Source organism: Neodiprion lecontei, chromosome 1, assembly GCF_021901455.1.
Source record: "Neodiprion lecontei isolate iyNeoLeco1 chromosome 1, iyNeoLeco1.1, whole genome shotgun sequence".
NCBI classification, from domain to species: Eukaryota; Metazoa; Arthropoda; class Insecta; order Hymenoptera; family Diprionidae; genus Neodiprion; species Neodiprion lecontei.
The window spans coordinates 23110739-23128596 of record NC_060260.1 but is presented as its reverse complement, the minus strand read 5'-3'; the positions used below and the strand labels follow the sequence as shown (position 1 = coordinate 23128596).

Sequence of the window (17858 nt, the reverse complement as noted above, 5' to 3'; positions counted from 1 at the left end):
ATTGCTCATTAAAATCCCGACGTATATTGCTTTCGAATGCGGTTAATTGTAGGTACACGTCTTGAACGCCTGCATTTGTAGCCTGGAGTTCAGGAAAGCAATTAACGTTGTACAAAGAGGTTCTCGGAGCTGACATCTTGCTTCATACCACGTCTACATGTATACGCAGCCTATAACATATCAGAAGAATTCGCAGGGCTGGTTTTTGGTCTGCAGTTGGGGTCAGCTTCGTGACTCATGTCGCGAGGCTATCGAAATGAATGTAAGACAGTCCTCTTATACGTTTCTCTGTCTCATCCCCGAAGGATAAGATCGGCAATAAATTCGCAACTTCCACTCCAGCTAATGGCAAATATCACACAATAAACTTTTTTATTATTTTTTCGTCATATATATATATATATACAATTTGTCCAATATAATTCCTCTTAAAGCGGCTGCAATTGCATTACCGTCATCATTTTTATATGAGTAATACTGTGAAGAAAAATCAAAGAGAAACTTGCACGGAAAGAAAGCTAAAGCCATTATTTATACCACAAAGCTCTTTCCTCCGGTTTCGCATCGGTTGGGTTTTTCGTTTGTTTTTATTCCCCCTATTTTCAGAGTGGTGCAACCATTGCAAGACTGAAGCCTCTCTGCACACACACGACACTGTCAATCAGTAATATTTGGTAATTAAAGAGCATGCAATCGGGGTGAACAGTTACGCAGGGCTCACTGATTGATCGTAAATACAGTAGACCGGTCGTTGCCGATTAAAATTTTCGAACCGAAGGTCTGATCGGTTCCTGTCTAGTTGAACTATCGTCTATATGCAACGTTAACGAGTAGAGATTTATATTTAAACCGTTACGTTACTCCAGCTCGCACGGCTATTCGCGTTAACGAACTCATCGTCAGGGCCCGAATAAACATTACTGAGAACGAGCCTTCTTTCTGCTCTGTAAATCCCGTCCATTCTCGGTACTAACCTGCCTGAAATTTAATTTATTAATGCCCAATGTTCAGTTAGTAACAAGTATAAGAAGGTGAAGAAAAAAGTTACTTTACTCGGTTGGCCCATTAACTCGAGCTAGCAAACTTTTTCCCATGGTACTTGCCGTCGATGTAAACGAAACTTTTTGACGAAAAGATTCGGTACGTCGATCAAGCTCCCAGCCAACCAAAATGGGAAACAGAAGAATTTAATTTACCTTGAAAATTGGAATGCACGTAAACATGAATTCTTGCGGCAGTATCTGAATTCTAGTTGAATCCATTGACGTTGGCCGTAATTGCTTGCTACCACAAACATTTAATCAAAGTTTTTATGAACGAACAAATGAAATCAGTGAAGAATAATTGATCTAACTCTATTTTCGATCGATTGTGTATCTAGGCTTAAAGTGTATCGCTTACATCAGTTCAAATTATCCCTGCCTTTTCTCACAGTAAAAATGAATAATCAATTCTCACATCAAACGTATTTTCCGCTTACAAAACCATTTCAATGACTTGCGAGTTCACTTTGCAAGCCTGAGATCCAGTTTCATGAATTTAATGGATTCCTTAACCTATTATTTTCATTATTACCGTACTTCTATGAAAAAGAATCCGAGACTTGAAGAACCTTCCGCGACAAATAAAATACCGAAAGTTGAAAGGAAAGCCAATATACGTATGCATCGGCAGTGGGTCAGAGCGTCATTATTATTGGTGCAATTCTTATTCGAGAACAGGATCTCGAAGTGCAATGGCCGAAGGAGAGTTTACGACGTGACTTTTGTCGAGTCACCACCCCCAGGATCGGATATACCATACGATACTTACACCGGCGTACGATTCCCGGCACGATTCATTAACTTCCTCGCAAACGTCTGGATCTCCGCTGTCGCTCCAGAGAGGGAAGGAAGATTCCTTCGCAAGCCCCTCTCTGCAAACGATCCTGCAGGAGCAGGAGCTGCGGGATGACGTTAAGAAATAGTTGTGGCATTGAATTCAATGGGACAAGAGTTATGGGATCTCGGCTACATGTATACATTCCCCCATATCGTGGCTCGAGACGACTCTTTCTCGGCTGTTCGTCGAGGGGATATCCAAGGTCGCGAATGACTCACGAGCACCGATTTTTACTCAAGATCCATGCGCTCGCCTTAGTGTCTCAACTGGAAAAATTGCAATCCCTCGTCTTGTGTTCGTCCCTCCAGGCAATGTTTTTCAAGTTATTTTCCTTGTCTAGAATATGTTCTGCATTTTTCCACGATTCTTCGTATATCTAATCAATTGTAGTTCACAAGCGGTTCTGGTATGAACATTTTTTCTTATAAATATTATACCTAGTACCTGATGGATTCTAGTAACTTCGCACCAAGAGACATATTTTAGTTCTATGCAGTTTCTAGAAAACTAAAATGAAATGGCGTTTGTTATAATTGTGTGCAAATATTCTTCGAATGACTGCAAATCGTGCGGAACAAATTGTCTGATATAACCAATATCCGGTGGTTTATTAATTCGAGTCTATTTTTTTCCAACTAGACAAAGTCTGACTATGATTTTATCGTATAACGTCGGGCGAGCAAAATCGTCAGGTTTACTACATTTTCTAGCCACGATTGAATTACTCACTTTTATTCAGTGCTCAACTGTGTTTTTTTTTTCTAAAGTAATAAAAGACAAATGGACAAATCGAGAAATATTCAGCAGCCACAACCATCTCAAACTGAAAAATCCTAAACCAAACTACAGTGACTAGTCATTGCTACACGATATCTCAATGCTGCAAAGTAAGACGACAAGACCAAGGATGGTCTTTATCCATTGTCTGCAAGACTGCAATGGAACACAGATCGAGCTGACAGTATTAAGTGTCGTTTACGCACGATGTGCACAAAGCTATGCAGCCGGATTCGAGCGCTGGTCGGGACTGGCCGAAATCCAATCGACGATTCAGACAAATCTGTTATATCAACGCGTTAACTTTTATGCGGATAGTCCACACGTGGGTTCTGGTTGTCTCGTGCCTGTAAAGCGGGAGTTTACGAGGTTTGATAACCTCGCGACAGCAGCGACAGTTTCATTGCCTCATAAAAGTCACCGTTGAGTATGTATATAAATGCACATACGTATACACGTATCTACGTATATATAGGAGATCATATGCACACATAGATAGTTTTGTCGAGTGCCGCGCGTCACCGATCCTGCTGCTTACGATGTTCTTGTGCATGTTCATGCGCATGGCTACCGACGTCAACAAAACTGTCAAACTCCTTGCGTACAACTCTATTCGCGCTCGAGGAATAAACCAATCGGTGTCACCAGCTGGCATCATCTCTCATAACGATGTGCGCTTGTGAAGAGTCAAGTTCCGTAAGCATCGGACGGTTATTCGGTGAGAAGAAGCGACAGTATTCGAGCGGTTGCGGAATCACCGCGGCCATTTTGACCGTATCGGAATGACCGCGAAGCGGCGGCTACAGCTCCTCTTAACTTCCTCTCAAGAAACCCGGAGATTCTCAGGGTTTTTTATGTACCTATGGAAAAAGAAAAAGAAGCGAGGAATAAAAAATGAAAAGTAAATGCGCCGCGCTTTGTTTCTCCACGAATGTACCGGGATGCTGTCCTCATCGCTGCGGCTTCTCGACGCCCTAACATTACCACGCAAGAAAGAACTTCCGGTTACTTTGTCGTTACTCTCCCTAGCTCTGAAAGAGCCGAAAGTACGTCCGACTCCCGGTTCCGCTGCTATTTCGTTACGCTTTTCTCTCGCTTTTCGTGCCCCTGACGGACTTATGACGTGCTTGACACGCTGTCTTGCCTAGCATGAAACGCGGAGAGTTTGCAAGTCAGGGACAATGGCGCTGCAGGGTCAAGTAAATCGGGGTCTCTTAACGCGACGAATCTACAGATATGCCGCAACATCTCTCTGAATAAACTGCGACCTTTCCCATGCAGCCTGGATGACGGGGGAGGCGCAAATCGCGATAAGGTTGTGGTACCAATTATGTTCAATGGCAGATTACGTCCTCAGCAACCCTTTTACTGCGAGTGCAGAGCTACTTGAGGTATATCTGTTTTTGTCCCTAATCGCGGGGAGGGGGATTGATCCTGAGGGATCCGGAAGCGCCTTTTGGTGCCAAAAAACTAAACTCCACCGAGTTCTTGGGGTGCAATGAAGGCATTATCGAGATGTTGGAGTAATTTCGTTGATTCTCGGCAATTTACTCGTTACAATAGAACTGTGAAAATAACCAGATAACGCCAGAGCACTTAAACTGGTCCCGGAACAAAGGCGGAAGGGATGTATTTCTCGCTGGTAAACTTGAAATGATAAACCTGGGGCGTTTTCTGAGCTCCGGTACATTGTTCGGGTCTTTAACCGTCGAATTTCAGTCGAACCTTCACCGCGATACTGCACTCTGGCAGACATGTTTGAATTGCGAACAAAGCGACTACCGAAAGCCCCTTCGGATGGAAAGAGGTATTTCTCAATCAGAAACATTCCTATCGTACCCCCATCCCTGTCTTTCCAGAAGTCTGAGAACCGTCTGCCCGAGCAGGAATTTTACCCCCTACTGATCCTCTCTCTTCACCGGGCACTTTGACCATCGGAAAGGAGTCGTTCTCATGGTTAGTTAACGCCGGTAAAACACGGAGTGTTATCGCTGCTAGGTGAATCGAGGAGACTGCAGAGCAAGAGAAGAGAGAGAGAGAGAGAGAGAGAGACGGAGAGAGGACCATTTTCAATTTGTACCGCGTTTCGGAACCCCGTTAAAAGTCGACGCATGGTACGTACAGGAGAACAAACCGGCGCTAGTTCCATCCGTCTGTCTCTCTGTCCAAGGCAGACAATGCCGTGCGTAGGACATCGCGTACTATACGAGCCGAACTGCAGGGGCCGCCCCTTCCATGTACCCATCTCTGATTGATACCCTCGGCCCCTTGGCCCCACGTCGTGCAATTCGCGTTCTGGATACCCCGCTACCGCTATCGCGATCCTGCGAAATATAAACGACAAGCCGTGGAACAAATCTCTTCGGCAAAAACTCATACAATCGAAGACCGATTCGACCCCCTGATTTGTTTTCACATTCATTCACGCCCGTGTTTCTAAAAGTATACTATATCCAAATATTTGTTCAAGCTTTCCACCAGCAGATGAAGATCTGTGGCTACTGACTTCTTCACTTTGCCCTCTTCATTATCACCGAAGACAGTTGTTTGAACTCATCGTGTACCAATTCCTGATCGAATCAATGGTTGTATGGTTTGAAGTCTGCATTTTGTGCTTTGATACATCTTGAGTAGTCGAAACTTTGCATGATCAGGAATTGGGTAATTCAACTACTCAGCACTGTTATAAGCAGAACGCATAGATCACTTACAAAAATCAGTGCACCTCCACGCTACTTATAATGTCGATCACATTCATGTCCGCAGCGCATGAATAGGAACAAGCTTCCTTCTAGTTGAGGCAATTCGATTTCAAGTCGGGTTGTTTCGCACTCGTGAAATAGCGAGTATTGTAATAGGAAACGGGAAGCCATACGCGAGTCCTGGGAAGTAAGATATAGTGTAGTATCACCTTCAGAATGACGTCGCTTTTTATTAGTTCTGACAACACCGAGGAAGAGACGCGCAAAGGCGATGCTTGAACGAGACAGACATCAGCCAGCCGCAAAGACTCAAACTTCGCTGGCATCCCGGGTTCGCGTATCTCCTGTCCCTTGTACCGCAGATGTCAGCCGCATCAAAGAGACATTCCAGGCTACTCAGGAATCTCAGGAATTGCTCCTTGCATGCATCAGCGCCTCCACCAACCTCCAAATTAGACGCGACGCGGTGGTGACATGGTTCAGGGCGCCTACATGAGATGTACCTCATACGTCGATACAGCAAGTATTAACGATAATCAAAGACTAATTACATACATTCTGTCTTATACTCCTCGTGAAACCATTTCAATAACGATACCTTAAATGAAAAAAAGCGCGTATTTATTTCAAACTGTTGGTGTGAGCAGTTTCAGTGTCTTGTCTCTGGAATGAACTCAGGAAGCAGCTACGGCCTCGAAACAAATGAGCAATGATTGCCAATCGGAGTTCAGAAAAAAGATGAAACCAAAAGAACCGGTTTCGGTTTTGCGGCACTTTTTGCGACAGTTTTCAAACTTTGATCCCTCTTCGAGACTCATCCCAGTCTCTTGGATATAATCGAAAACAAATCATCTTACACGCGATCCTTTTTGGTCTTGAGAGAAAATCTGCGTTCTCTGATTAAATAATCACAATTTTGAATCACTTTCCGAACAAAGAAGTCAGACTATTTTTTTCATGCTCCATCGATCTGTGGTAACTAAATATTCACTGGCCACGTACGTACAACAGGGTACCTGACCTCACAGTGATCTTACTAATGCCAAGGCGCATCACAGGTACGCGAGGCTTGCCCTCGCAGGTATAATCAGTATGCAAATTGTGGGTTATTGGTTATAACCAACCCTGCGTCGGTCATACCTACGTGGGTATATTGTAAGCCAGTCGACCAGCCAGCCAGCCAACCACCCAACCAACTAGCTGCAGTGCACAGCCCGCAGTTTGCTTCTTTACGAGCGAATACCATACCAGACGTCTGTCGTTGCAACTTCTTCGGGGCGTAGATCATCTCTTCACATTATCCGCTATATCAACAATAGTTCTCTGCCACTAACTCGGTATCAGAGACAATTAACTATTACAACATCTCAATAAACACGCTCGGTACATCTGTCACTGGCTGCCCAAGATTCTGTATAGGAAGAAAAAATGCCGGATAGCACTTACAGTCACCATATTCGATCTTGGTATTCAGAAACATGTTAGGGTTACAACTCACAATCTTAATCCCTTGAAACACGATGTATTACTTATAGAGAATGTTATCTCGATTTAATGTTTCTGTCGTTTTTTTTTTTTTTTTTAATCCATTTTACGATCTAGGCTTGTAATAATGTAAACTAGATGAATGACATGGGATTCACTATAGAAATCTAATTCATGTACAACAGTTTAGTAATCATAACATTGTCTTCGACATAGTGAGCTGTGTAATTAACGAAGAGTAAAAAAAAATCATGTTCAGGATTTAAACTAATTGTAAACCGAGTGTTTTTAATAGCTGTCTACGTTGAACTGTACGAACTTGACACCAGTGACAATTTTATTCTGAGGGCCTTCGGGTCCCTGATACTGAAACTAAAAAATAATGTAGTCGTTATTGAACTTGTCATTTCCAATTCGGTCAGTATTCAACGTTCAACCTTGAATTTGAAATTAGCAACTTGAAGAATTCACGTAAAGTAAATTCCTAATTCGCCATGACTGCAGAAAAATGCAAACTGAGTCTCAAAATTGACGATACTTTCAAATAAGGCTCTATACAAACTGAAGCTCAGAAAAATCGTCATCGAGTTAATTGCGCTAATTTATCAATCTGCTTAATAAAATTACAGAGCATTCAATTACTTTTTTCCAGAGAGACGACACTACCAACCTAAAATTCATCGAATCGCCCTACCGTACAAAAAAACCGAAGCATAGCTAAAGTAACGTAACTAATTTACTACCCTACTTAATCTGGTATGCGAACGTACGCAACTCCGGGTCAAAACTCCCATAGGAACGTGTCCAGGAATGAGAATTCACTTACGACTGCGTTTAGAGCAATTAAGGAAAGGATGTGGAACGATGTATGTACATGGGAATGAACATCTCCGTTTCACCATGAAAACACATTATCGCTAATACATGAACACATATTTTCTGTATACTGTCATCAGATCACATGTTGGTTATCACTTGAACACGACAATTCATGAACATTAGTTTCATGACTTTGCGCAAGGATAAACAGTTTTTCGTTAGGCGTGAGTAAGTTATGATTTATCCATCTTACAGCTCCGTCAAGTCCTCCATTGTGAATCTTAGACTTTAGCATCCTGCGCTAGAATGTAACTATGGCAGTGACGATAATAATAAATCGACAGTGAAGAATGCGAGATAGATTCTTTCATAGATTGAGAGCTGATTAAAATAAAAGATAACGAATCACATAAATCGAACGGAGCAGATAAAGAACCGGCTCATATTTTGGTCTAATAAATAAAGTTCGAAGAATTAATTTATTTTAATTGGGTTCACTGGACTGTGTATTTATCGTTGTTACGGCCCGCCAACGCTCCACAGGCACGTATTCGATGCTCTGGTTTATAATTAAAGCCAATCGTCGTGTGCGCTGTATTTTTCTATATACCAAATATAGACCCATCCAACTATTCCCAATGACAAATTAGATAATTAGGAATAATACCGGTCGAATAACCTCCGATAGGTTAAATCGCGTGTTTGACCATAAGCAAGCGCCTCGCGCTACGAATAATTAACACTCGCACATATATACAGACACGTTTAATTAGTCTAATTTTGGCACGACGGCACGTGATAGAGAGACCAATTCGAACATTTGAATAATCGCAAACAATGACGAAGTGATAATGTATAATTTGTCACGCATGAACGAACTAATTATTCTATTCCGATAATAATGAGACCATGCTCAACACTCTCTGAAAACATATTAAAGCTGATCAGCATTATGTTCTCTCTTCACGTAGTAACGAAATTTCTTGACTATTATCTACCCCGACGATATCCACGCCTACTATCGACTTGTACCTAGAAGTCTCTGCGTGAGACAGTTCTTACTTCACGAGAGGAGGACAGTGTGCAACGAGTTTGAAATACGCCTGCAAGAGTCGAGAGTACCTCGACGAAAGTTATTGCCCACCGTTATTTTTCCAAGTGCAAAAGCAACTGCAGACTAACTATTGGTCAGTCGCCATTCCCGAGGTCAGAATGAGTTCGCAAGACTCGCAGAGATCTCTGCTGCCAGTGGACAATTAATGCCTGTAACCTCACAGTTCCAAGAATAGGAGAGGCAATTGACTATGTGCTGTTTGCCACAAATACCATGCGTCCATCACGTCGCAAGTTATTAAGTTTAGTGACGTCTGTCGAGTGGGACTCAAATATAATAGCCCAACTCTCAGCAGCACGTGCAACGTTTCTGGTAAGGAATGTAAATCTCGTCTGGTTATATTGCAATGCCAAGCAATATGGCAATCTCCGACGTGGAGAAACCTATCTGGAGGTTCAGGGCCTGTTGTAAGACTGCTGAACGCCAGGGAGACCAGCGGAACCAAGGAAGATACGAAGCAGAACGCAGATACGACGTATATGAAATCATTGCACGATTCATTACTACTACGGATGAGTGATATGAAATTTCTACGACGTTAACGTCCCCATGATCTGGCTTGTGGTTTCATGCTCGGCTGCACTCTCGTGCTTGAACTGCATTTAATCCTATGGCGGGCTAACCTTGTGCAATAAGGCGCACGAATGCACGAGTCATCCATACTTGTAGAAGACAGATGCTGAACTTTAAACACAAATCAATACCGATAAATCATCTACTGGTATTCTCTGCAATAGTTATGATGCAGGTATGTAATATATTTGGAATTTGTTCAATAACTAATACTCCTTTCTTCTTTTTAACCACGATCACGAATGTTGATGAGTGCAAATTTATAAACACTGATCGACATTGATGCTTTGAGGAAGTAATTACAGCAATCATCCGTCTGCCGCTACGGTATACTTACAATGGTCTGGAATACAAGAGAATGTACGATGCTCATCGGGGGATTCCCTGCGAGATTGCTGGTCGCAATGATTTATTGACCTCTCAGATCATTTCGATGACCTTGATTCCTCCGAATCAAGGAGCAGCACGATGTCGATAAAAACTGATATCCAAAGTAGAGTGGTGCAATACCATATTAGCTGTTTAACCCAATTACCGCCAACTGTCTAAAGCTTGCCTGTTCTCGCTCGTTATGACCATCGATATCTTGTTATTAGACTTACCAGGAATCTATTATATTTTGCGGTGTCAGGGTGAAATCACGGCAGTAGGGTTAATCCTCTTTATCCTGTGGACTAGTCCCCCTTCTAATATGTGTAACAAGTATAAGGGCCGGTGGGTCTCCAACGAGCTTTTCTGTTTAATCCTTCAACCTTTCAATAATGACGCCCTCTCTCTCGCCTGAACAAATTTACGTTACATCGTATATCGAGTACACAATCGTCTGGTTGAGAAATACTGAAAAACGTTTTCGGTTAATTGGATGTTTTGTTCAACACTCACCTGTCCTTGATATTCAATATGCATTTCAGCAACGACCAGTGACGCAGCTTCAAGCCTGTGACAACCCTAGTTTAAAGTGCTATACAAAGGACACCGATTTTGATTTCAGTATGAATCGGGTTGCGGGCTAGGGTAACTGGCAGATACTTCAACTTTTGTCCAGTATTGATCGAGTGCCTTCTTTCTTGAAGAGGCACAATGGGCATCTTCATCCGCAGGGGGGGGGGGGGGGGGATCGCGCCCGTACGCGCTATCACGGGGTGAATCACACCCCATATTGAGTAGCTCCTGACTGACGTTATCAGCCGTTCCTTGTCCCACACTGTCTCGTTCCCTGGTGCGTTTTTTGTTAATTAAATTGCCCCACTCGGGAGGGGGACCTTTACTGCAGCCATAAAGTAAGAAATTTGGGGCTGTACTCGTTAGGCAATTTTTTTCTCTTTTCACTCTATCCGAAAGTTCGAGTTTTTCAAAAGTTCCGGCATCTGGATCATCTGGCAATGCATCAAATTTTGATCAAGCGTAACAGTATAATTCTATGTCTGCAATCGATTCAAAATCAAAGTGAAGTTGTAAATTGATTTATTTTATCAACAATTGAATTATACAAATATTTCGTAATGTCATTGTTAAAAAAAGCACTTCGGCGAAAGAAAAATGTAAAAAAAGAAATGATCAAATCGTATGTGTAGAAAAAGGGAGGCACTAATGTCTGTGCGAGTTGCAAAATGCGTGGTTCTTCTCTGCAACGGCTTTGCTGAATGAACGGAGAATTTTTTTCGTCCTCAGTCGACGTACCCAGGGGATTTCGGGTGGTTGTAAATCCTTCAGCACTTTTGGCTTACCAAGAGTGACGTTAAAGTGTCTCTGCAGAATTGAAGACGCCGAATACGGATGAAGCTAAACACAGAAAATGTGGTTGGCATGTGTGGGCGACACGTGTGATGCGCATATTTATCATAACTAGAATTTAATGCGCGCTGATTGAAATAGGATAAGGAAGACAGCGGTGGAACTTTACGAATTTTGACTTACACAGTAATCCTGTGGTCCTGGACCCGTTTCCGTAACCGCCTTCCTGAATCTTCGCCCGTGGGCAATCGAACCACCCTTCACATTCTTGGATATATCTCCCCTCATGTTGGTCAAACCCGGACCTATTACTCGATACATACGGTTAAAATTTGCTCGATATCTCGATACGAGATCGTAAAAGCTACGTCAGTCAAAGGGAATCACCCTCCATCGCGTGAGTATAGATGTTAGATTCCATACAATATTTGATTATTATCAACCGCACTTTTTTCATATTCGTCATATAACAGTATTCGCATGAAATTTATGCTGAAAGTGTTATAAATTTCAACCTCTTACTCCTTCTTCCGCAAAGAAAAAAGGAAAATAAGGCAAGTTATTATAATATCCCAAAAATGAAACGTTGGGTTCTCACTAAAAATGAAAAATTCGCATCTGAACGAGTCCAGAAGTTGTGCTGGCTTATTAAGAACAGCCAGATTCACCATCTATTTTTTTTTCCTAATATGCGTAGATAAGTTTCTTACCAGGGACGTTTATGTCCATCCAGTTCGGTACATCCGGCATACGAATTTGCTTCGAATTAAATGGCGCATCATCAGGACATTTCAGAAATTCGCAAGGCTTGTGACACGCATTGTACGCCGTTGCTACATCGTAAGCATTTGGTGCCACTGACTCCTGTTCATTAAAAAGATATTTAAGATATTTAACAATTCTAATTAGTACCCAAATTAAAATTATTCCTTGCAATACTATTGTAATCATGAGTATTTCAATTTTTTTTTTTTTTTTAATTTCTGCAAATAACAACCTGGAAACAGTCGATTGACTTAACACGACAGCATCTCTACGTCTTGGGCAATATACTAAATAGTCAAAGCTTGAAGATAAATATTTTTAAATGTAATCATATACTTCTGAAAAAAATGAATGTTCGGCTGAAGGAACAAGTGAACAAAGAATCTTGGAATTTTGGAACATTATTACTTGTCTCATAATCTTGAATTATATGAACGTTTTCTTTCCATTTTCAAGCTGGGAAATGAACGACGATGGTCTAGTAAAGAGTGAAAATGTGAAAGAGGCTAAGTGCCAATTGCTGGAAATATGAATATCCCCTTTCACAGATCAATTATATCAGCGATGTGACATATGAGGTAACACTTTCATAGGATAACCTAATTTTTATTTTTAAAAATTGGCACTTAGCAACTCTCTTCTCCATTAAATATTTCGGAGCGGCGCAAATATCGGCTAGCAAGTTTTTAAATATATTCTCGTGAACAAAAAATGTTTCAACCAACGAAATATTCGCGCTCACGCAAGAATCGCAGGCAATTAAGGCAAACCTATGTAATTATTATTTCAAATAATTGGCACTTAGCAATTCTCTTTTCCATTAAATATTTTAGAGCTGTGCAAATGTCAACCAAGTTTTTAGATATACTCTCGTGAGGGAAAAATGTTTCAACCAACGAAATATTCGCGCTCACGCAAGAATCGCAGACAATTAATGCGAACCGACGAAAAGTGGGCACGATTGTTCACCGCCTTCCATTTGGCGGTTAATCGAACGCGGACAACCGCGACGCTCATAACTCAAAGTCCCGGAAATGACATTCTGTGCGTTTTCGGTTCAGCATGTGTGGGTATATATACTGTTCTACGCGCTAAGGTCATTTCCATATTCTAGTGTGAGTTTCACGTCAATATAGGTACGCGTGCAGAGAAATCACTTCCAGTTCACCGATCCGGAAATTCGAGCCAATTCTCTGTGTCGATGTCTCCCTTGCTACTCGTCTATCTCTCTCTCTCTCTCTCTCTCTCTTTCACTACCCTATATTCCATTCGCTCCACCTCTGTTTTTCTCTGCCTCCCTACATTCGCACGTGATTCGCACGATTCCTGCAGCCGATGGGCGAGATATTTCTCTCTGCATTGCGTATAGCAACCAGTATACTGCAGGTGAGTACCTACAAATACTCGATCAAATATACGAGTTCAAAAATATTTTTTAAACATCTCAAAGATTTTTTTCTCTCCTAGACCCAAGATCCAACTGTGAAATCTTTACTTTTTAACAACATCGATGATCTGGTATTACTTAGAAAATATGAGTGTTGAGTACGTGAAAACACTACAGCATGGCTATAAAAATCGAAACGAAGAAATAAAAAACATAAAAATTGGCATTGGAATAAATCGTTCAAAATTCTGACAAACCCAGATGTCACCGTTAGAAAAAGTGCAGAGGAAGCTTCTCCTTGTTTAAGATGTATCAGGTGGACGTGTATATATGTATCGATGTTCGAATACCGCGCCCTGATCCAGACAGGGAAGAAATGCGACACCGTTAATTTAACAAGACACAATTATAGTGGAATAGCCGGTTTATCGATTAGCGCTTATCGGCAGGTTTAGTTGGAACATTTATATGGGCAGGCTAGCCCAGCGATAGCCCATGGACACCGTCCGGACGATCGAATGGAGGGAAAGCCGGTGCGGCGCCCTCTCAATTAACGGCGAAATTGCATCCCGGTATCGGCTACCTCAGATAGATGCATCGCCTGACTTATTACCACTAGACTGACCCTAATTAGTCGAATATTGATGGTCTCCCTCCATGTTACGGTTATAATTATTAATCCTTAGTGAAACTCGAAGATTCGCGGAATTGCGTTGCGATTGCAAGAATTACGCACACGCTCTATACGAAACCAACTCCGGATATGAAAACCAGTCAATCCAACCATAAGACCAATTGCAAGGGACCAAGGAACTTGGTTCCACATTACTATTCAATCAGCCCATAATACAAGGTTTGTAATTGCGAAACATGGTAACATTTTTTCAATTTTCGAAAGTGGCATCTAAGAATCCAAACATAACGCATGATGTTCGGAATTGACGAAGGAGATTAACGTGAATTCAACTTTTTTGTCTTTGAAATAGTGAAGTTGGCTATACTTGGTTTTAATTTGCAAGCCATTCAAGAATATGTCAAAGAATCGACATAAGTACAAAATTTAAAATCAACTTGCAACAACATGTAATGCCAATACAAGCATTTCAGGATAGTGAAAATCAAGAATTTCTTCATCCCAAGAAGTTGTAAAATTTTTATAAAATCACACTTCAAGTAAATTGTCGCATTATTGCCAAAACATTGTAAATCGTCTTTGACCAATTAAAGCTGCAAAATTATTTTCAAGGGCATAACTCCGGAACTATCCCAAACTAACTGATTCCAAGCTACAACCCTTTGCCGTGTAGCCGCAGAATTATTTCCGACAACATCAATTCGTGTACATGCTAAGACATATTATAAAATTCGCAAACCATGCAGTTCTACCTCCATACCCAGCAATTAAATTGTAATTATACGTAGCTTATAAAGAGGTTTCAGATGGTACACGTTAAGCACCCTCGCTCAGTTGGACTGTCCAAAACTTCGGTTAATTACACTCTCTTTGACTCGTGTAATTAGGGGCGCCTCGAGAGCTACTCGTGACATAGTAATTATGCACCTGTTTTTCATTTGCGCTTCCGTTTCAAAGACTACCAGACACCTGGCTTGGCTGCACGAGAACTTCTTTCCATTTTCTCGCGAGTTCTGATAAGCTACCGAGAGTCGATAACCTCGGTCTCCTCCACAAATTTATCACTCAACGCTTACTTACTGGCGATACACACTCCGTGGGAAACCAATCCCAGCATGGTAAGTTATTCAAAGTAATTTAATATGTACTAGACTCCACCTGTTTTACTGACTTTTTGTATACACTTGAACCGTTTCGTGGTTGACTTGAATACCGAGTGATGTACCGACTTTCGAGGTACTTTTCTGTCCATATCCGTTGGGTACTTGTCCGGTCCGGGACCATCCGAACCGACGAGAGCTGAGGTCCTGCTAACCGACGAGTTAAAACCCACCTTGACGTAGTTTCTCCGGCACTTTTTGCACGCTTCATAAGCCAGACCATCGTTTGGTGAAAAATATTCTCCTGGCCCTGATAAACATGAATGAAAATTTATTTCAAGAGCTAGAGAATCGCTAAAGAAACACGACTTTTACCTGGCGATAATGTGCCGTCAGCTGACTTGAAACGCGATGCCAGGGATCCAAATGGCGCGGATATTATCGAACCAGGACAGCATTTTCTTTTCATTGGATTGTACGAACCAGGGGCTGGATTCTCGTCGGTAACGTTCACGAACCTCTGCAAATGCAACGATAAGTAATTCAAGAAATTGTTTTAGGTGTACGACCAGAGGATACGTGATACCAAAAGAATGGCAATTGGTGATTATTCCAAGAGTGGTAGTGATTTATTGCGACAAGACTCCACCATGAACATATTCTCTTTCGCAAAACACCTCCGATTTTTAAAAACCAACCCGTTTAACGGGAAAATTTATGTTTCAGCAACTTGACTTAGGCAAACCTTGGCACCTTGTCCAAACGGAGGTGGCTTAAAAATGTACTCTTGGCACTCGCAGGAGATTTCTTGAGTATCGAACGGGCTTTTCGGGATGGCGTATGCATTGGGTGCTGGGTGGCCCTACGGTTCAAGATGGATGAAGGTGAGTCGGTAAGTTGCCAATCGAAGGATATTCGATGTCTGATGACCTGGAAATCGATCGCAGAATGATGAGATAACAATTCTAAACCAGAAGTGAAACCAATCTTTGACCTCGCGCAAGTTTTTCGTGAACACAGCTTCGATGTATCGCTTTTGTTTGCAAGTCTTCCTCCTCGACTCCCTCAGCTTTTCCGCCAGTAGTTTTCCAGGGTTTTCAGGCTTCTGCAAATCGTATGTTCCAGGTCCCGCACCACAAGAGAGTCTGGAGTTATCATCCCTACCGGTCATACGGCTCCAAAAGTTTCCCTTGTATGTCCGGGTGGTGAAATTAGGTTCCTAAATCAAACAGTATTTTACTCAAGATTCATTCATGATTAATACGACATACTGTCGACCATGAATCTCAGTCGCGTACCTCTCTGGGAATGTCGTAAAAGAGCGAAGGCTCGTTTTCATCCGGTAAATTTTTCACCAAACAACCAAAGCTGTTTACATCGTATCCGTTCGCGTCTCGATGCGTTGGTACAGACACTGCGCTTGCCATGATTGATCGTGGTGGTGGTCCCAAGTACAGCTTAAACCAGCGAAAGAACACTGAAAAACTAGTACAGGCTCCGTTTTTACCGTCCCAAGATAACTGAAATTGGTATTCACCGCTCCAGGAGCACCCCGCCATGTTCCTGGATGAGTCCGCTGCTTGGGAGGCAATCGTTTGAACACATCATCCGGCAGTCTATAGTTGCCAGGCCCAGGGCCATCCTGGGCTTGATCCTTCGACCGACTGTCGGTAAAGTCGATACTACAACCACCCTAAAGTAAGCATGGCAAATACTTTTTGTTGTCATCCAAAGCAAATTTTACAAGTAAATTTCGTTTCATGTGCCGAAGATTCGAATTGATAAACTGTTCTGTGTCCAAGCAGGATTAGATTGTATCAAATAAACGAGATATTGCGATATTATCGGATGATTTAATTGCGACGGGAATAATCTGAAAGTTAATGACGATGCAGACTGAGATAAATATGTCATCGAATCGGACAAACCGTCAACCATCTCCTGACCTATCGAATATTCATTTTACAAGAATAAATACAAGGTAGAGCAATTTAGAAATACATGCTGAAATCGACCTCAGCTTATTTGCTCTAGCTGAATCTACGTGAATCAGTATCACAAATATCTTGTTTGTAACGGAGCAGGTACTGATTTATTTGAATCAATGAATATTTTTCTCTCGACGCAAGATTCAGGAGAATTTAGAATTTGATCAACGTACTGGTACATGCTTCTGAAATTCTTTTACGTTATAAGCTCCTGGCCCAGGGAAACAAATTGCGTCTTTGGTCACAGATAACGTATTTCTCGTTGCACTTGACAGAAACGCATAGATGCCTTCTGTGAAGAATCAGGTGACCTGTTCTGAAAACTTTTTATAGATTGCATGGATTGATCATTTCTACGACTAAACAAAAGCCTTGAAATCGAAACTACGGATGATTTTTGGATCCAACAACCACAGAAACACAGACTCTGGTTTCAATGTTCGGATCAAATTTCGTAATTTGCGCGTACCTGGGTCTCTCGATTTTTTGAAAAGCTCAAGAGGCTCATAGGTTCCTGGTCCAACAACGGGGGGCGTTTGTCCTACAGAACTCAGGAATCTTGCACTTCTGTTGAAAGCCATTTCAGTGAAATTTAAACTGCAGAGTCGAACCTAGTCACATAACCTACAATCTCAAATTGTTATTTTAAAAATCAGTGCAATAATTGAAGTCTGCGCTGAAAGTCGTGTAACGAAGTAGCGCTGGATTTCACTGAAACGTTTGACTCGGCGAGTCAATTGATCACTGAAAAAATATGTGATGATTTTTATCCAGAACATGTCAGACATTCGTAAAATATGTTAAATAGTATCTTACAATTCTTACTCTTTTTGGGAGTTGAAATCTCTTAAAACTTTTGCTTGTGATAAAGCTTATGATTGTGCTTGTAGGTTGGCTCG

The 17858-nt window shown here is 41.8% G+C and overlaps 1 protein-coding gene across 1 annotated transcript; it reads right to left on the bottom strand.

Moving 5' to 3' along the window:
- Positions 1-10913: 10913 nt before the first annotated feature.
- Positions 10914-16420, bottom strand: LOC107218259 (sperm-tail PG-rich repeat-containing protein 2-like). Its single transcript, XM_046734503.1, has 8 exons — positions 16270-16420; positions 15966-16190; positions 15717-15833; positions 15347-15491; positions 15043-15281; positions 11796-11949; positions 11269-11390; positions 10914-11133 (listed from the first exon to the last, which is right to left on the bottom strand). The coding sequence occupies exons 1-8, from the start codon at positions 16396-16398 to the stop codon at positions 10939-10941; spliced, it is 1326 nt and encodes a 441-aa protein (XP_046590459.1). The 5' UTR covers positions 16399-16420; the 3' UTR covers positions 10914-10938.
- Positions 16421-17858: the final 1438 nt, after the last annotated feature.